The 21,105-nt window shown below is 44.7% G+C and overlaps 2 protein-coding genes across 2 annotated transcripts in view; one reads left to right on the top strand and one right to left on the bottom strand.

Annotated features, from left to right (window-relative positions):
* LOC140460964 (uncharacterized) overlaps positions 1 to 21,105 on the top strand; it is a 384,505-nt gene that overhangs the window by 40,929 nt on the left and 322,471 nt on the right. The window lies entirely within an intron of this gene.
* The window catches only part of LOC140460064 (uncharacterized), a 507,032-nt gene that overhangs the window by 16,661 nt on the left and 469,266 nt on the right, over positions 1 to 21,105 (bottom strand). Inside the window, exon 3 of the mRNA XM_072554469.1 lies at positions 14,884 to 16,533. Within this exon, the coding sequence (XP_072410570.1) occupies positions 14,884 to 16,144 (1,261 nt within the window). The 5' untranslated portion in view covers positions 16,145 to 16,533. The remainder of the gene's footprint in view (positions 1 to 14,883; positions 16,534 to 21,105) is intronic.

Consider the following 21,105-nt stretch of genomic DNA (forward strand, 5'->3'; position numbering starts at 1 on the left):
CATTAGACGAGGACAGGGGAGATAATGTTTGGGTCAGAAGGGCACAATTAGGAATTCATTGTCGGCAATAATTGATGAGGCCAAGAAACTACCGTATCTGTTTAGGAGTGGTTGGAGGGGCAATACAAAGAATAGGATCAATACAGTCAGGTGTCAAGCACCGATCGAATTCAGAAATGAGAGTACCTAGGAACTTAACTTCTTTCTGATTAGTCTTAACTTTGCTGGGGGGTACAATATAGCCACATTGATGTGGATGGTTGAGAAAGGTAGTGGAGTCAGTGTGATTAGACACTTTGTCAGGGCTAGCGAGGAGGTCATCGATGTATTGAACTAGGCTAGTGTCTCCAGGAAATTCAAATAATTCAAGCTGGGTGTGAAGAGTCTCTGAAAAGGGTGTCGGCGACTGAATAAACCCTTGAGGTAGGCAAGTCCACATATGTTGGTGGCCCTTAAAAGAAGGCAAAAGTGTAATGGGCTATCTGGATGCAAAGGAAGACAAAAGAATGCATGTTGGAGGTCAACGATAGTGAAGAGTTTGGCATCAACTGGAACTTGGCTAAGGACAGTAGCAGGACTGACAACTGGAGGATTGAGCCTCAATGATTTTAATTTACTTCACGAAGGTCGTGAACAACATTCAGGATATCCCGGTTTAGGGATCGGAAAGGTAGGTGTATTGACAGAAGAATGGCATGGGACTAGAAGGCCTTGCTGTAGAAATGAATCAATGACAGGTTGAATGCCAGCTTCACCTTCTGGTTTCAGGGGGTATTGAAGTATAGACAGGAGGACAGAATTAGGTTTGATCAGAATGGAGATGGGTGGGACCTTAGCAAGGCCCACTTGTGTTTTAGAGTCCACCCAGACTCCAGGATATACTATGTCCTGCAGGTGAGGGTGGGCATGATAATGATGAAGGCTGCCATGAATCGACTAAGGCTGTGCACAAAATAGGATTGATATCTCAGTGAGCAGCTGAATTTCATGGCAAGTTTGATCAGCATGGTCAAAAAAGAGTCTTAGCGTCAAAACCTACTTCTTAGTCTTTATGTTCTGGGTTCAAGTGAGTGGTGGCACAGGGGAAAACGAGAGGGCCAGTTTTCCAGCTATGAAGAGGAACTGACACGAAAAGAACGCCACCAGCTGGTGATCTGATCTCACCAATCACCCAAGCGTGCGGAGTAGTGCCCAGTCAGGGATTATAGTATGTGTTCAAGCCTGAGATCATTCCCGGATGAGTCACAAGCTAAAGTAATGTGGGGGTGAGGGACATTATGTAAAATACAATCGAAAGCATAAGGATCCAAATCAAATGACCACCATCGAGGCGGCTTTGCTTTGGTGTTGATGCATTGAACAAAATGAGGTGGATCCTGAATCAGGATACCATTATCATGACATTTAATAGTAATATTTAGAGGACAGAGGAGATCTCTAGCAAGTAGAGGGATATGTAATCCATTAGTAACAACAAAGCAAAAAGGGAGCGTGACACAATTTTTCCACACCACTGTCAGAGGGACAGCGTATGCATGTTTATTAGAGGAACCATCAAAAGATTGCAGGATTTCATCATCGTCCAAGATTTGAAAATCAAAAGCATTAGCAAGATGGACGGGAAGTGATGAAACAGTGGCTCCTGCGTCAAACATCAATTCAATATCGTGGCCATTACGGTTAAGAATTAGCATAGGTCCATCCTCTGGGCTAGCGGTAAGTATGGGAAAATTCAAAACAGGAAGCTGCCTTATATCCGGGAGTCAGTTTTGACAAGGGTTTTGTGTCGTAAAAGGGGCAACCTGCTGAGGTTACTGGGGAGGGAGACCAGGAGATTGTCTGTTGTTTTTACTGCGGTGATGAACCAGGGACTGCTATGGAAAGGGCAGTTCTTGGGCCAATGTCCTAGTTCACTGCAATTGAAACAAAGGTGTAGTTGTTGGGGGACACTAGGGGGTGGGGGAGGCAGTGAAGAGTAATGAGAGGATGTATAGGGGCATCATGGATTGTTGGGGAAGGATGCATAGGAGGACCACAAGGTCCATTGGGATGTTGTGAATACACAGTACCATTTCTACAGTCCTGCCATACTGGACGATAGTATGAGGGTTTCACTTGCTAGCTTGACTGACCTTGCAGACGGAAAGGTCTACTTTGAATCCTGGGTTGAACTTTAGCCACCGTAGTTTGGACAAGTTCTGTCTTGATCATGCCGATGGTAGCCTTACTCTTGGGATCCTTTAGATCTCAGAAGTAACAAACCTCTCGGCTAAATTGTGCAACCTCAGCATGTTACCAGTGGATATTGTGGGTTTTAATAGCTTTCTGTACCTGATCAGGTAAGAGTCATACATATGGCATTAAATTGGGATGATCACCCTTGTAGGTAGTTAGTGTCATCAGAGGAAGCGCCATAGCATTCCTTAAAACGGGCAAGGAACTCCTCAGCCTCTTCGCCCGAGCTGGGTTTACATGTTAAGACTTTACCCACATCAACTACACGATGCACTGCTTGGTGGAGACAGGTAATAATCCAATCTGATAGTTTCAGCCGGGTGCCGGACTACAGGCTGGGTATGATTATTACCTTGTAAAATTTCTCAGAACTCGCCCATTTTTCAGGCGAAAAGCTGCATTCTGAGGTGAATTAGGTCTTGGGAGGCAGCGTTAGAAATGGTCTTGGTCCTATTAATGTAATTAACAGATCCCTCAGGATTCCTTCCATAATCTGCACCCTTATTGATAATGCTTGAGAGTCATGAGGTTTCCATGGTTGATAAAGATCCATAAACTGGGCTTGTTCCAGATTCAGAGCCTGTGGGTTAGGAACCTCTTCTATTCGGGAAATTTCTTTTTTGCCCTCCCACATCATGGTGAGTGCAAGGTCTGATATTAAGGTCCCGAGACTTTGATTGCAAATCATCGGTGTCTTCGGGACTTATTAGTTTTAGGGGCAGTGGAAATCAAAAGGAGTCTCATCAGTGTTTCTTCCAGATTTTAATTTTAATTGACTCCTAGTACAGTAGGCACCGGGTTTGTGGTAAGCCGAATTCTTATTCGGCAGAACAACTGGGGGAAGGGCAAGAGCCTTGGCACGTTCGTCATCAGAGTAAGGGGGGGGGGGGGGGGGGGGGGGGGTGGGTTCAGGCAGGGAACCAGAGGTGGTCAGCTGACAGGATAAGAGGCATAAAATATTTCCTCCTCCGAATCAGTATCCCACCCACCATCTATAAACTGATCAGGATTCTTTAGTAATGGGTCTTTGGAAGAGGGGAGGGTGGGGTATAAGGAACAGTCCTTGTCAGCTTCGTCCCGTGCAGCTGCAATTGCAGTCTGTTGTTTATTCACCAGTTTCCTTTTCCTTTGGTGCCCTTGACGTTTCAACGTAGATTCTGAATCTTGGCGTTTTAAAAAATTTTCTCCCTTGCCTATTCCAATTCTGCTTCTAAATCATGTGCTTCACATTTATGTTTTAGTTCTGTCCAATTTAGTTCACATCCTTCCTCAGTTAATGGACTAACTCCCCTTTTAATACAGTTTTGTCTCCATGATGACTTTTCCCATTTTTTCCCCCGAGTTACCCTTTTCTATTCTGATAAGACTTCTTTCTGCTTACTTCCCTCTCTTTTTTCCCAAATCCCTTGTTCACTTTTAGTGAATAGAGTTAAATCATGTGCGCGTCCTAGAGACCAATACTTATTCTGTTGAGCATCTGCAGCTGATAGTCTCCTTAATTGTTTCTCATAATTAATAATACAGACTTATTATTTCTGTTAGGGGACATTTGTCTTCAATCTTATCTAGGAGCACACTCAGTTATCCTACCTACTTTAAATCTTCACAAAACTACTGATCAACAAGGGCTCCAACCCCACAAAATACAAACACAAGCATTCATTCGTCAACAAGCAAATGTGCATCCAAACCAAATCTCACAGGATTAAACTTTCTGCAAGCTGCAGGGAATCAGTGCTGAGTCTCTGTCTGTCTCACATGGGTGCTTTCTTGTACAGACACATGATCATTTTAAGAGAAATGAGGCACTCACATTCCAGATGTCTCATAAATCCTGGATGTGGCACATAGTTGCTTAACCAAGTATGCAAGAATTGTATCACTGGTCAGTTTTTTTTTAATATATACATGACAAAAGCAGCATCCACCCTCTATATTACATAAACAAAGAACACCCAACAGAACAAAACCATAACTAACAAACAAGCCAAAACAGCAAACCAAGACAAGCCAAGTTGAACAGATATAACAGAGAAGATAATCTCGCCTTAAAACTTTCACGAATCAACAACCCGACAATGAACAACAAGACTAAAGATTTCTGCAAAACATTCTCAACATTGTAAAATCCTGACAGTTTCTATTTTTAAGTCCTATTTAAACGATTTCATTTAGGGTTCCGTCAGGGCACCGAGAGAGTGAAACGGGGGAAACACCACACAGATGTAGACAGAGAGTAATCAAGATACAACTTTACCTTATGGGCCCATTGGTCTTGAGTCCAACCCTTCGATGGAACTCCTTTTTTCCAATTTCACTCAAATGTAGCCCTTGTTGGAACCCTGCTTGCAGCGCCAAATTGAGACAGTCCAAGGAGTCCCTTGTGGACTCAGACCTGTCAGCCTATCTTGGTTCATTCCCGGAGATCGTACTCTTTGGAAGTCTGGAATAAAAATAAAACTCTTACAGACACTTTAGTTTAATTTTAAATTATCCCCTTCATTAATACCATCACCGTTACAACATAACACCGACCTATAAGACAAGCTAACTGGATTCTATTAACCCAGAAGAGTAGCAATCACTCTTCTTCCAAGAGCCTGGGCGGGCTACTCTGTATACTATCTTTATACACAAGTTTTTTTTACAAAGGCAGTGCTGTCGCAAACAAGCTTTCTTAAGATGAATTTTTTTTTTTACAAAAGCACTGCATGTTCTGAACTAGACAGATAACAATGAAGGGCAATAATTCGGGAGAGAAGTAATTGATACCGAGTTTCATTTTGAGGTCAGAATCAAACACATTCATTTCACAAAGGAACAGCTGTGAATGTGATCACTCAATATCGTGTTTATACAAATTCACTGATGTTAAGGCAAATGTTCTTAATTGCCTTACCCTCCCTGCCTGTCTATTTTCTAGTGTGGAGAAAACGTGTTCTATAATTCAACATTACATTTTAGTCTAAATGCTTAAGGACAAGTTTTCCTTACAAACATTCTCACGACCCCTTTCAAAGTTTCATAAGTTCTATCCTATATCAGGGGGAGCAAAACTTAACGTAGTATTCCAAAAATGCCCTAACCAACATTCAGCCACAATATGACCTCACAACTCCTTTATTCAATGCTCTGACCAATAAAGGAAATCATACCAAACACCTTCTTCACTAGTCTATCTACCTGCGACTCCAAGGTCTCTTTGTTCAGCAACACTCCCCTTAACTGTCAGTCCTGCCTGGATTGCTCAACCAAAATGCAATACCTCATTTCTCTAAATTAAATTCTATCTGACACTCCTCAGCTTGTTGCCCATCCCAAAAATTCTAATTTATAGCAAACTCTCTTTGCTCTCTCATTCCCTAGAAGCTGAAAATCTCCATACCACACACTCCCCCTCTGTTTTCACTTTGCTGAACCGAACCCCTGCTGTACCTCATTCTGAAGGGTTAAAATACTGACCAGCCAGGACAAGTGGACATTGGGAAGATGTTTCCATTGGTAGGAGAGACAAGGAGCTGAGGGCACAGCCTTAGAGTAAAGGAAAGACCTTTTAGAATGCAGAGACGGAGAAACGTCTTCAGCCAGACAGTGGTGAATCTATGGAATTCATTGCCATCGACAGCTATGGAGGCCAGGTCACTGAGGGAATTTAAGACTGAGGTTCTTGAGTATCAAGGGTTACAGTGAGAAAGTGAAAGAATGGGATTGAGAAACTTATCAGCCACGATTGTGTGGCATGAACAGACCTGCTGGGCTGAACGGCCTAATTTCTGCACCTATTTCTGATGGTCTTTTGCTGTCCTGGGCACAGAGTGTCAGAATTGGGAGCAGGAGTAGACCATTTGGTCTCTCGAGCCTGCACCAGCATTGAACACATAACTGGGTATTAATCTACCTACATCTTGGTAGTTAGACTGTGACTTATCTCACTGGAGCACAGAAGGTTGAGACATAACCATACAGAGGTTGTATAAAATCATGAGGGGGATAGAGGAGGTGAATCACAGGTGTCATTGCCCTTGGGTGGCATTTTTAAGATTAGGCAGCAAACTTTGAAGGTGAGAGGAGAAAGATTTTAAAAAGACTTGAGGGGCAGCATTTTTTTTAAAACAGAGTGGTTTGTGTGTGGAATGAATGTCCAGACATTTTCTCACCTTTCCTCCATAAACAACATTCTTTGTTGTTGAAAAATCACATGAACTCAGCCTTGAATATATTCAATGACCCCTTAACTACAGGAAGAAATCCCCACTTCTGAACTCCATTCCTCTTGCTAATATACCACTTGCACTACTCATTGCTCACTGCACCTGACAACTGGCATTGACTGGTGAGGAAGGATGCTGAGGCCACTTTGTACATCCACATGTCATTCCTGATGAAGAGTTCATGCCTGAAATGTCAACTCTCCTGCTCCTGGAATGCTGTCTGACCTGCTGTGCTTTTCCAGCACCACACTTTTCAACTCTGATCTCCAGCAACTGCTGTCCTCACTTTCTCCATATCCCAAAACAGTGCATCAACATTTAAACAATGCACCTCCTTTCTGCTTTTTTTTTTACACAGCAAAAGCTCCAACTTCAGTTTGGCCACGTGTTTGCCAATTGTGGTCTTTGCTACACTGGGGAAACTGAGCATAAACTTGGGGAACAGTCCGCAGCCAGGGCCGCAGAGGCTGACCAGACCTCCCAGTCGCCACCCATTTTAATTCCCCTTCCCACTCCATTTCTGACATGACCATCTTTGGCCTCCTCCATTACCACAATGATCCAAACCGCAAATTGGAGGAACAACACATCTTCCACCTGGGCAGCCTACAGCCTGGTGGACTCAACATGGAGTTCACCAATTTCAAATAACCTCCCTCGCCACCCCTTGAATTCCTTCCTAGTCCTTCCCCGCCACTACCAACCAGATTCCTTCCTACCAGTGACCAACCAGTTTGTACCCTCTACCTGTCCCCACCTATCCCCAATTCACCACCCTGCCCCCAGTACATCCTTGTTCTGCAGCTCTCCCTACACCCATCCCCAGTCCTCAACAAGGGTGACACCCAAAACATTGACTTGACCTCCTGATGCTGCCTGGCTTGCTGCGTTCTTTCAGCCTCCTGCATGTCTATTTTGCCAATTGAGTCACAGACCTGGCCCAACTTTTCCCAAGTCTGTCTCCTCCCTGGATTCACTCCCTTTCCTTTCAGTTGCAACAAGTCAACAATCGAACATCGCAATGAAAAATAAATGGAAAAGGGGATGAGAAATGAGAGTGTCGTACTCTTGGTCAATCAAAAGAAGGTCTCACACTTTTTCTGTTGACAGTGAGGAACATGTGCAATGTTTTGGTGACACTGGTGAACATGTGCCCTGCTTCTTGACACAGGAACGCACACAATATGCTCAGTGGTGCTGCTGGTATTATTGACACATTAAGTGTCCAAATGCCAATAGGAGAAAAAACAGGTAGAGGCACAATTGTTTTCCCCATATGGCACAATATTTTATTGCTTTTCCAACTTGTCTGGCTGCTCAACGTTTTTGACTTTTCCCCAGTGTAGGGGTGAAGTTCAGAACTAGAGGGCATAGGTTTAGGGTGAGAGTGGAACAATATAAAAGGTATCTAAGGGGCAACGTTTCCATGCAGAGGGTGGGGTGGTGTGTGTATGGAATGAGCTGCCAGAGGATGTGGTGGAGGCAAGTACAATTGCAATTTTAAGTGGCATTTGGATGGGTATATGAATAGGAAGGGTTGGGGGGATATGGGTCGGGTGCTGGCAGGTGGGACTAGATTGGGTTTGGATGTCTGGTCAGCGTGGACGGGTTGGACCGAAGGGTCTGTTTCCATGCTGCACACCTCTATGACCCTACGTGCGGATACAGGGAAATAATTCAACAAAGGAGCCATTTCCAATTTGATAGACCAAATAATATCCTTTTGAGAGATACAAATGGGAACATCAATAATTAAGTAGAAATTCCAATTTTTGTTCTCCTCCCAAAGTCTCGGGCTTGTCAGGGTACAATGCAAGCCAGTAGGCCTTGCAACTCAACCACATCTTGTCCTCACCCAACATTCATATCTGTGTTCTTAGCAGTCAGGTTTTCAAGGGAAATAAGGGATGATGAAAAATACTGGTTTTGCCAGTGATGCTCACATTCCATGAACAAATCAATCAGATCATGGTGCTGCATGTGTAAGAATGAAATGGTCAGAAAAATTCTGAACTCACACTACACACAGTTTGTGCACAATGCCATTATGTCTACTTATTCTTAGCACTTCAACTGATATTTAATTTGTACCAAATTTAAAGCAGCCAGGGTTTACATTTCACTGGCAATTCTACATGTTGACTTTCTATTATCGCAACGTCTTTGATGTTCTTATATGTATTTAAATTAATCTTCAGGTTAGATTACATTAGATTACTTTACACTGTGGCAACAGGCCCTTCGGCCCAACAAGTCCACACCGACCCGCTGAAGCGCAAACCACCCATACCCCTACATTTACCCCTTACTTAACACTACGGACAATTGAGCATGGCCAATTCACCTGACCTGCACATCTTTGGACTGTGGGAAGAAACCGGAGCACCCGGAGGAAACCCACACAGACCCGGGGAGAATGTGCAAACTCCACACAGTCAGTCGCCTGAGATGGGAATTGAACCCAGGTCTCTGGTGCTAACCACTGTGCCGCCCAATTGCTTCACAATTGAATGATATAACCAGACAAAAAATTCACAACTTCACCAAATACCAAAACTTTTATTTTAGGCTGTTTGGGCACTAGCACTGACAAATAAAATATCAAAGAATTATAACGTTATGAGGAGAGATACATATCTTGTTTAACCAAGTACAATCTTGTTTAACCAAATACAATGGCAGTGCAGAGAATTTCACAAAATGCAATAAATATTCACTTTGTAGCCCATATTCAACTCATTCACGAATTTCAAATTGAGTTTGAGGTAATTCAAAAGCAAATCGCAACAACATTCGGTTGTTAATTCACAATTTATGGTGAGTGTAAGATTATTTTTATCAAAGTTACAATGTTTAATGCCAAACGAAGCAATTAAGTGCAAAGTTATTTTCAACCATTTAATAAAACACTGCAAATTTTACTTCACACGAAAATACAATCATTTTATAATTTGGATAAGATTTTACAAAGAAAATATATTCAATGAAATAGCCTACCTGGGTATCAATATTTACAACAGATTAGATTAGATTAGATTACTGACAGTGTGGAAACAGGCCCTTCAGCCCAACAAGTCCACACCAACCCTCCGAAGAGCAACCCACCCAGACCCATTCCCCTACATTTACCCCTTCACCTAACACTACGGGCAATTTAGCATGGCCAATTCACATAACCTGCACATCTTTGGACTGTGGGAGGAAACCGGAGCACCCAGAGGAAACCCACGCAGACTCGGGGAGAATGTGCAAACTCCACACAGACAGTAGCCAGAGGCGGGAATTGAACCAGAGTCTCTAGCACTGTGAGGCAGCAGTATGCAGCTATCATTTAGCAATTGACCAACTAATTGAAATAATTTCAGAATAAATTAGCTGTTTCATTATTATACATTGAGATATTTTAATTAAAATGTCATGAAAAGGAAATCTTTAATACAAAGAACAAAGTTAAATAAAATACAAAAACGTCTTGCAGAATTCACTTCAAATCATATCTGTTGAATCACAAAAAGATGATGCTCAATGTACCAAATGACAAACGATCACTGGAAATGATGGAAAAACATTGTAAAGAACATATATATTTCAATTATCTCTAAAATGAATATCTCCTCTGCCTTAAACAACAACTGAACGATTTTTTGTCAATTAAAAACTACAATAGCAATACAATAGAAACTCCATCACTGAGCCCAATCTCGAATAAACAGTTTTTCAGGAAGTCCTTTTCCGACTTCAGGCTTCTCCAGCTACAATTAGCATGAAGGAAAGGTTAAGCTGAGTGGGGAAAGGGCGAGTAATAGCATATCTTGGCTCTCACCCAAGTATTCTCCGAAAAACAAAAATGCACCTGTGTGCGGACATGAATAGGAAGGATTCAGAGGGATAGAGGCCAAATGCTGGCAAATGGGTCACTGGGTTACTTTAGAATATCTGGTGGGCCTGGGCTGAAGGGTTTGTTTCTGTGTGCTCATTACAGATACCCCTCTTCTGGAATTCCCAGTCCTCGTCCCATACCGGTTGTTGTTATCATGAAATAATCTGACAATTGTTGACTTCCATCAACCTCTTCAATCCTGAGAAATTTCGGCTTCCTCAAAGATTGGTTCACATTGGCAAGTTCAATCCTTCTCCATTCCTTCGGAGCACACTTTATAATGTGCAACGTTCTCAATACCTGGTTAACATTCAGTGGGGAAACTATTTTCAGTCCAACAGTTAGACAGAATTCCGCAGCAATGTTTTTGGCAAATGCACTGCTCCCACGACAGCTCACGGGTCCACAGTTAAAATGCTTTTAACAGCCTTGTTGTATTTCCCCGCCTTCCCAGGATACAGGATTTCTCCCACCAGAAATTGTTTGCGCTGAAAAAAATCCAGCAGGAAAATGATTATGGAGCTATCAGGAAAAATGTCTCATTTGGATCACCCAAAAGAAAAAGAACAGATCACCCCACAGTTACAGTTCGATTTGCCCTTTCAACATTCCTTGAATTTAAGATGTCCCATTATGATCCAGTAAAAGCAGTATCCAGTCTCATCTGAGTGCAGAGCCAACTCAACTGACTGAAGAACTGAAACAACTTTTCTGTAAGCTTTTTAGATGTGACATTCTCTCCTTGTTGAGCCAACAAGATTATCAGGGCTGGAAGTACCACTCTCAAAATATAATTGCTGATCTACTGTTTGCTTCTGCTGCTTGACATAAGGATTTAAAAGCTGTTAGCCTGATCTTGCAGAAAGCACAAAAACAGACTGTTCACCCGTGCCTGCACAGAGGAGAAATTTCACTTGGAACAGACATCAAAAGAAAAACTGTTATAAGTCCCACAACTCACATGGACAAAGTTAAAAATCACACAACACCAGGTTATAATCCAACAGGTTTATTTGGAAGCTCTAGCTTTCGGAGCGACGCTCCTTCATCTGGTGGTTGTGGAGAATAAGATCATGATCACGCAATTTATAGCCAAACGCAACCAATGTCATAGAAATGTGATACATTAAACAATTTTAGATTAAATCTTTCATCTTTTCGAATGGGTTTCTGCTCTTTGGTATGTCAATCCCAGAATTTATTTTTAATTACCTTCTCAAGAGTATAATTTAAATGCAGAGCTTTTCTAACAATAGGTGTGAATTCTGTCTGGGTCCCAATGTTGAGTCAGACTGACATTTTTCTTAGAAAAGCTCTGCAGTTAAATTACATTCTTGAGAAGGTAATTTTTGATTAGGGTGTAGGTTAGCGTGGATATGCTGTGCTAAATTACAATAGCATCCAGGGATGTGCAGGTTCGGGTGGATTGGCCATAGGAAATACTAAGAAAGGGGGTTGGATTGGGTGGGATACTCTTCGGAGGGCCAGTGTGGAAAAGAAAGGCCGAATGGCCTGCTTCCATATTGTCGAGATTATATGACTTGGCCCACAAAGCAGCATTTTATCTGCATCTACCCTGTCAAACACCTTTCAGAATTCTGCTGGTTTCAATAAGATCACTTCTGGTTCATAGAGGTGTACAGCACAGATACAGACCTTTCAGTCAAACTCGTCTATGTCGACCAGGATTCCCAAACTAAACTAGTCCTGCATTTGGCCCATAATCCCTCTAAACCTTTCTATTCACGTACTCATCCAAATGTCTTTTTAACTGGATGTAGGTTTGCTCGCTGAACTGGAAGGTTCATTTTAAGACGTTTCATGACCACAGGAGGTAACATCTTCAGTGAGCATCTGAAGGAAGAACTGCTGATGTTTCCTGCTTTTTATTTGTTTGGGTTACCTTGAGTTGGTGATGTCATTTCCTGTTCTTTTTCTCAGGGGGTGGTAAATGGGATGCGAGTCAATGTGTTTGTTGATAGAGTTCCGGTGGGAATGCCATGCTCCTAGGAATTCTCGTGCATGTCTCTGTTTGGCTTGTCCTAGGATGGATGTGTTGTCCTAGTCGATGTTGTGTCCTTCCTTATCTTTATGCAAGAATACTAGTGAGAGAGGGTCATGTTGTTTTGTGGCTAGTTGATGTTCATGTATGCTGGTGGCTAGTTTTCTGCTGGTTTGTCCAATGTAGTGTTTGTTGCAGTTCTTGCACAGTATTTTGTAAATGACATTACTTCTGCTTGTTGTCTGTATACAGTCTTCCAAATTCATTAGCTTCTGTTTTGGTGGTTTGTGGGCTACCATGATGCCAAGGGGTCTGAATAGTCAGCGAGCAAACCTATATCCAGAACCTCAACCTGAGCTACAAATCTTCTCAAAACTCGCTGTCTTTTCAACATTATAACTGTACCTGCATCTTCCAATTCCTCAGCAAGTTCATTCCACATGCAAACCACCCTCTGTCAAAACGTTGCCCCTCAGGTTTCTTTTAAATCTCTCTCCCCTCACCTTAATAAAATGCGCCCCCTAGTTTTGAGTTCCCCCACATTAAGGATGAGCCCTTTGCTATTCACCTTACCTCCACCCCTCATGATTTTATAAATCTCAATACGATCATCCCTCAACCTCCTGTGCTGCAGTGAAAAAATTCCCAGCCTCTCCTAACTCAAACCCTCCAGTCCTGGCAATGTCCTGGTAAACCTTTTCCGAACCCTCTCTTATAGTATTCTTCTTATAACTGGGGGACCAGAACTGTACTCAATACTCCAAAAAATGGTCTCACCAACATCCTGTCCAACCTCAACAAGAAGATGTCCCAATTCCTATACTCAATGGTGTGAACAGTGAAGTCAAGTGTACTAAACACCTTCTGAACCACCCTGTCTGCCAGTGATGCAACTATCAAGAACAATGAATCTGAACACACCGAGGTGTCTGTTCGACAACATGACCCAGGGCCCTACCATTTGCCTGTACAAGTCCGGCCCTTCCTTGTTTTAGTATACCTCTCTCATACATACACTCGCTCTCAGACACACACACAGGCTTATACTCCATCACACTCACACTTCACCACGCATGCACGCACTCTCACGCACAAACCTCTATGGGGTGAATTTGTATTGGCAGAATTATAGTTGCAGATACATTCAATTTTGCTCAAAAAGCACAGAATCTGCAGGCAGTCAATCCATGCAATATTTTATAAATTCCTACTTTGGAAATAGAACCAATCTGATTCAAGATTGGGACACTGACAGACTCGAACCTCACACCTTTAATGCACTGTCTGAGCGGAGATGTCACCTATGTTTTATAAAGCCTGAAGTCATCTCGGGAATGTGACTTAAAAGATGTTCTGCGATTTACATATTAATGAACCAAAACCTGGAAACCATTCTAAAAGAAAGATGAAAGTCTTAACATCAATCTGGGTTTGTTCGATATATCCGATCAGTTGCATGACACTGTGATCTTTTACTATAAAATCTGTGTCTTATGATCCTGCTCCACAGCTACCTGATGAAGGAGCAGCACTCCCAAAGCTAGTGCTTCCAAATAAACCTGTTGGACTATAACCTGGTGTTGTGTAATTTTTAAACTTTATCCACCCCAGTCCAATACTGGCACCTCCACATCATGTCCCACACCTCCCGGTGCTGCCAGTAAACTATACAATGCTGCTGAAACGATGCACTCCTGAAAAATTTACAACTCCTAACGATACCAGCTCCTCATTCACTGCTCCATCTGACACATGACATTGGAAACTTAGCGCAGGAGGCTGAAATGAAATGAGCAGCTTTAAAACAAAAACCTCTTGGAGCTCAAAGCCTTCAATGAGAATCTGAGCCCAGCGGTAAATTCAAATAATCTTTACTGTTGCCCAACTTTGTTACAGCTTCAGATCCCCCCCCCCCCCAGCAAAAAGTGGGAGAAGAAGCAGCTGCTTTTTTTTTTAAAAAAGCTCAAGGCCAAAGCACACACACTCCCCCCATCCCACCCCACGCCAAATTTCTTTACTATTAGTCAGCACCAAGTTGTCCCTTTGTAATTGGATCCTTGGTACAGCCATAACCTGTAGGAAGTATTGCCTCACTCAGCAATTTCAACCCAGACCCTGTATCCAAGTACGTTTCTCCCAACTCATTTGCTGGGGACGACTGAATGAATTCTTTCCCACAACAGCAGTTTCCTTCCCTAAAAAGGACGTGAGTGCATCAGAATGGGATTTCCCCACCCTTTCTCCACTCCCCCCCTCTCCCCCCCTCTCCACCCCTCCTCCCCAAAAATGTTTTCATCGTTAGATTCGGAACTCCAGATTTCTGACTGAATTCCAATTCCGCCATCTGCTGTGGCGGGATTCAAACCCAGGAGCCCTTGGAACTGGATTGATGGTCCAGTCGATATTAGCATTCGCCCGTCGCTCCTTCAATCCCCCTGCGATGGCACATGGACCGGCTGGTGGCTCCGCAGGTTGGAGGAGCGGGCGAAGCCCTTCCCCCACACCGAGAGCAGGTGAACGGCTTCTTCCCAGTGTGTACCCACTGGTGGGTCAGCAGGTTGGAGGGATCGATGAAGACCTTCCAGCGCTTGGGGCAGCTGGAGGGCCACTCCCCAGGTGGACCCGCTCATGCCTGAGCAGGGCAGAGGAATTGCTGAAGGCCTTCCCGCACTCGGGGCAGCTGAAGGGTCTCTCCCCGGTGTGGACTCGCTCATGCCTTAGCAGGTTGGAGGCCTGGGTAAAGGCCTTCCCGCACTCGGGACAGCTGAACGGCCGCTCCCCCGTGTGGACCCGCTCATGCCTCAGCAGGTCAGAGGAATTGCTGAAGGCCTTTCTACACTTGGGGCAGCTGAAGGGTCTGTCCCCCGTGTGGGCCCGCCGGTGGGTCAGCAGGTTGGAGGCCTGGGTAAAGCCCTTCCCGCACTCAGGGCAGGTGAAGGGCTGCTCCCCTGTGTGAACCCGCTGGTGGTTCAGCAGGTTGGAGGACTGGGTAAAGCCCTTCCCGCATTCAGGGCAGCTGAAAGGCCTCTCCCCAGTGTGGACCCGCCGGTGGGTCAGTAGGGTAGAAGAGTGGGTGAAGCCCTTTCCGCACTCAGGGCAGCTGAAGGACCGCTCCCCCGTGTGGGCCCGCTGGTGGTTCAGCAGGATGGAAGCCTGGGTAAAGCCCTTCCCGCACTCGGAGCAGCTGAAGGGCCTCTCCCCCGTGTGGGCCCGCTGGTGCTTCAGCAGGGAGGAGGAATAGCTGAAGGCCTTCCCGCACTCGGGGCAGCTGAAGGGCCTCTCCCCCGTGTGGACCCGCTGGTGCGTCTGCAAGTTGTCCATCTGACTGAATCTCTTCCTGCAGACAGGGCAAGGGAATGGCCTCTCCCCCGTGTGGACCCGCCGGTGCCTCAGCAAGGCGGAGGAATTGCTGAAGGCCTTCCCGCACTTGGAGCAGCGAAAGGGCCTCTCCCGTGTGTGGACCCGCTGGTGGGTCAGCAGGGTGGAGGCCAGAGTAAAGGCCTTCCCGCACTCAGGACAACTGAAGGGCCTCTCCCCGGTGTGCACCCGCTGGTGCCTCAGCAGGTTGGAGGAATTGTTGAAGGCCTTTCTGCATTTTGGGCAGGAAAATGGCCTCTTCCCGGTGTGGACCCACCGGCGGGTCTGAAGTTTGGAGGAACTGCTGAAGGCCTTCCGGCCCTCAGGGCAGGAGAATGTCCTCTCCCCGGTGTGACTGCACCGATGAGTCTCCAGGGCAGACGGGACATGGAAGCCTTTCCCACAGTCACCACACTTCCGCAGTTTCTCCACACGGCGGGAATCCTCGGGTTTCTCCATGGCCAAAGCTTCAGCCCGTGTAGAGCCCCTCCCCACCGTGAACTCCTCTTTCCTGACTGTTTCAGGCTCCACACACAATGCGGTGCAACAGTGGGGTCTCTCATCCACTTCCACTGATACTGAAAACGTACTCAAACTGGAACCAAAAAGCTTTGCTCCTTCTCATAGAATCATAGTTGAAAATTGTCGCAGTCCCGATGGATTGAGTGACCGTCGGACATTGATGATAAAGTGAGGACTGCAGACGCTGGAGAGTCAATGTCAAAAAGTGCAGCGGTGGAAAAGCACAGCAGATCAGGCAGCATCCAACGAGCAGGAGCGTTAATGTTTCAGACACGAGGTCTTCATCTGTTCATTTTGAAACTTCTGTCTTCAGATCTTCAAATACTCTGCAAAAAAAATTTCAAGAGTCATCACTGTTAGTCCAGGGTAGAAATTCAAAACAAGCAATTCTACTTTCTGTGAAATATTCTTTTCTTTTGTTATTCCATAATATTGAAAGCACCATCCCACTCTCTCACCCTCTCTGTTCTCACTCATTCTTCTGAAGGATCTTACAGGGGCAGAAAAGCAAAATCAACACTGGGATACTGCAGAAAGTATACATGTCTGATTTTGGGAAGCAAAAAAAAAGTGTCAATTTAGGGTGAACCTCAAATGCAGCTTCTTCAGGAAAAGCCAAACACAAAATGGTTAACATCCCCAGGAAGGTGGAAGCAAAATGAAACATCAAGGCACTAATACTGACACACTTCAGTCAAACTCTTCTGCTCCCAGTCAGGCCAAAACATCTTTGAAAGCTACTCTGAAAGTTCAGTCTTCATAACCACACTTCTGCATTCACCAAATAATGATTCGAGTCATACAGCACTGAACAGACCCTTTGGCCCAACTAGTCCGAGCTGACCAGATTTCCTAAATTAATCTAGTCACATTTGCCATTACTTGGTTCCTATATGGGCTGTGCGCTGGCAGGTGGGACTAAATTGGGTTGGCTATCTGGTCGGAATTGACGAGTTGGACCAAAGGGTCTGTTTCTGCTGCACATCTCGATGTATTCATCTGCCCATCCAGATGCCTTGTAACTGTTGCAATTGTACCAGCCTCCACCACTTCTTCTGGCAGCTCATTCCACACAAACACCACCATCTCCGTGAAAAAGTTGCCCCAAGGTCTCTTTTACATCTCCCCCCCCCCCGTCTTCACCTTAAACCCTCGAGTTCTGGAATCCCCCATCCCAAGGAAAAAAACCTTATCTCTTGACCCTATCCAAGACCCTCATGATTTTATAAACGTCTATTCTGTAACCCCTCAGACTCTGGTGCAGTGGGAAAAATTGCTCCACCCCCACCCTTCCGTTCCTCCTCACCCGGGTAATTAAGAGACGTACTTGAGTTTGCAGAGTCTGCTCCCTCCCTGGATTCACTTCCCCAGCGACAAATGAATAAATTTTTCCCCTCCTCTCACCCCGTTCCAGGATGAAGAGTTGCCCAGAGGGAGGCAGTTTCACACAAACGGACAGGGCCACTTCCGCGTTGTGACGTCATCATTGGGTCGGGTCTGGGGAGAGTGAGGAAGACAGGGCGAGAGAAAGGGGCGGGGCGAGAGAAAGGGGCGGGGCGAGGCGAGAGAAAGGGGCCCGGCCGGCAGAGGGACCCCGCACTGCGCCTGCGCTGCCCTGCCCCGTTTGCAGAAACGTCTTCCCTTCAGAGAATCCCCAGAATGTGGAAGCAGGCCACTCGGCCCACTGAGTCCATACCCACCCTCCGAAGGGCAACCAACCCACAACAACTCCCCTCTCCATATTGCTCTACATTTACCCCCGAGTACTATACCTTACTTGCACATCATGAATAATTTAGCACAGCCAATCCACCCCAACCTGCACATCCTTGGGCACTATGGGTAACTTAGCATGGCCAATACACCCTAACCTGCACATCCCTGGGCACTATGGGTAATTTAGCATGGCCAATCCACCCCAACCTGCACATCCCTGGGCACTATGGGTAATTTAGCACAGCAAATTCCGCCCCCCCCCCCCAACCTGGACAACGTTAAAAATCACAACACCAGGTTTGGGTCCAACAGTTTTATTGAGAAGTGATAGCTTTTGGAGTGCTGATCCTTCATTAGGTGCTTGCAAAGAATAAGATTATAAGACAGAATTTATGGAAAAACGTTTCAGTGTCCTGTCACTGAAGTGATATATTGAACAAACCTGGATTGTTAAGACTTTAACATTTTCGAAAAGGTTGCAGGTACCCTTAATATGTAAATCCCAGAACTTCCTGTAAGGCACACAAATTCACTCCTGTGGACTTATGTGTGAGTGAGTGCATGAGAGAGAGAAAATGCTTATTTCCATCCTGTATATCTCTATGCCTACTTGAGAACAGATGCCTTATTTCTGCTGGTGTAAATATTGTTGTAAGTCATAGCTGGGTACCAATAGTTAGATCTAAGGGAGAGAGAATTCCTAAAGTCAGGCATTATATGAATCCTCAGAGATCCCCATTTCTGGTTTACTTCCTAATAAATGAACATTAAAAATGAGCACCTATTTATTTTGAATGTTGTTTCATCTATCTCATTTGATTCCCTGCTCTGACTGTACTCTGTATCTGGATTGTTGACAGGCTAGGAGATTGTGGGTTGGGGCTTGATTGACTGAACATTTTATTGTTCCCGGTGGGGGGGGGGGCATAAAGGTCAAAGCTGCAGCAGAATCCACCACAGTTGAGAACAGACATCATAATCTGTGAGAACAGGGAGGTCAACAGATGACAGAAAAATCAAGACCTGAAATCCGAGCTGACATCAGACTACCCTGTGATCAGTGCTTTGCTTAGCATTGCCACCCTCTGCCTTTACCTAGCTTCCCATTTGACTACCCCCTCGATATTCAGGATCCAACCTTGTCATCCTGAAACCATATCTCTTAAGGAGTTTCAGATCATAATTATTCCCTTCAATGTGTGCAGTCAATTCATTCACTTTTGTTACAATGCACTTCGTTTCTAGTTTCAATTTTTGTGATGTTTCAAATCCAGTTTTGATTGCTAACATATTTCTCTCCTTTCCATATCACTACATTGCTCACTGGCCTTAATTTGGATTGGCCATGCTAAATTGCCCCCAGTGTCAAGGGATGTTCAGGTTAGGTGGGTTAGTCATGGGAAATGGAGGGTTATAGTTTCATAGTAACAGAAGCAGACGTAGGCCATTTGTCCTGTTGAGTCGACTCTGCCATTTATTAAGATCATGGCTGATATATCCAATGTCTCAGCTCCTCCTCCATGGATTATCGCAACTACCCCTCATTCCCCTATCATGCAAAAACCCATTCAACTGTGTCTTGAACATACTTGATGAAGATTCACTGACTCTCTGGGAAAAGCAGTTCCTCCTCATCTCTGTCCTAAATCTAGGATAGGGTTTCATCCCCACAGTGCAATGAATTCCCACTTTCCACCAAAATCCCAGATGTACTCACTCAGTTACTGTCTCACAAATCAAAGAATTGATTGTGACTTCTCCTGCTCCCAGTAAAGGCAAAACATCTTTGAAAGTTGCTCTGAAAGTCCAGTCTTCACCGAAGATATTTAGAGTCATACAGCACAGAAGGAGACCCTTTACCCCAGCTTGTGCTGACCAGATATCCTAAATTAAATTAGTCTCATTTGCCTGCATGTGGCCCATGTCCCTCTAAACCCTTCCCATTAATATAACCATCCAGATGTCTTTTAAATGTCATCTTTGTACCAGCCTCCACCATTCTCTGGCAGCTTGTTCCATGTGTGCACCACCCTCTGCGTGAAAAAGCTGCCCCTCAGGTCCCTTTTCAATCATTTTCCTCTCACCTCAAACATATCCCCTCTAGTTTTGGGCTATCCTGGGGAAAAGACCTTGAATATTCACACTATCCATGCCCCTTATGAATGTCTATAAGGGCATCCCTCAGCCTCCAAAACTCTGGGGAAAATAACCGTGTCCTATTTAGCCTCTCCCTGTACCTCAAACCCTCTAACTCTGACAACAGCCTTTCAAAGTTTCACAACATGTTTCCTGCAGCAGGGAGGCCAGAACTGAACACAAAAGGGGTGTAACCAATGTCCTGTACAGCACAATGTAACCTCCCAACTCCTATACTCAATGCTCTGACCAATAAAGGAAAGCATACCAAACACCTTCTTCACTATTGTATCTTCCTGAGACTCTACTTTCAAGGAATTCTGAACCTGCACTCCAAGATCTCTTTGTTCTGCAACACTTCCCTTACCTGTGTCAGTCCTGTCTGGATTGCTTGACCAAAGTGTGACACCTCACATTTCTCTAAATTAAACTCCATCTCCAATTCCTTGGGACATCAGCCCATTTGATCAATTCTATTTTATGTCAAAACTCTCTTTCCTCACGCGTTCCCAAACAGCTGGAAATCTCCATCCCACACACTCTCCCTCCATTCTCACTTTGCTGAACTTAATCCCTGCTGTACCACATCCTGAGGGATCTGGTTCATGCTGATTAACAGGCCCACACTGCAGTGGGATGTAATCGAAACATACAGAACACTGAACGGCCTGGACACAGTGGAGGCTAGGAAGATGCTTCCATTGGTAGGAGAGATTAGGACCTGAGGGCACAGCCTTGGAGTAAACGGAAGACCTTTTAGAACAGATACAACGAGTTACTTCTTCAGCCAGAGAGCGGTGAATCTCTAGAATTCATTGCCACAGAAGGCTGTGGAGGCAGGAATTGATGAAGAATTTGCACCAGACTCAAAGCGTTAACTCTGTTTCTCCATACATGGTGCCAGGCCTGCAGAGTTCCTCCAGCAATTTTGTTTTTGTTGCAGGATGTGTTGCCTGTTCCTTTCTTCTTTGCCTCATCACCTAGATTGACAGGTTGTGACTCTCTCCGACAAAGATGGTAACTGCGCATGTGCCCCGCTGGACAAT

The sequence above is a fragment of the Chiloscyllium punctatum genome, chromosome 36, assembly GCF_047496795.1.
Source record: "Chiloscyllium punctatum isolate Juve2018m chromosome 36, sChiPun1.3, whole genome shotgun sequence".
Classification (NCBI taxonomy): domain Eukaryota; kingdom Metazoa; phylum Chordata; class Chondrichthyes; order Orectolobiformes; family Hemiscylliidae; genus Chiloscyllium; species Chiloscyllium punctatum.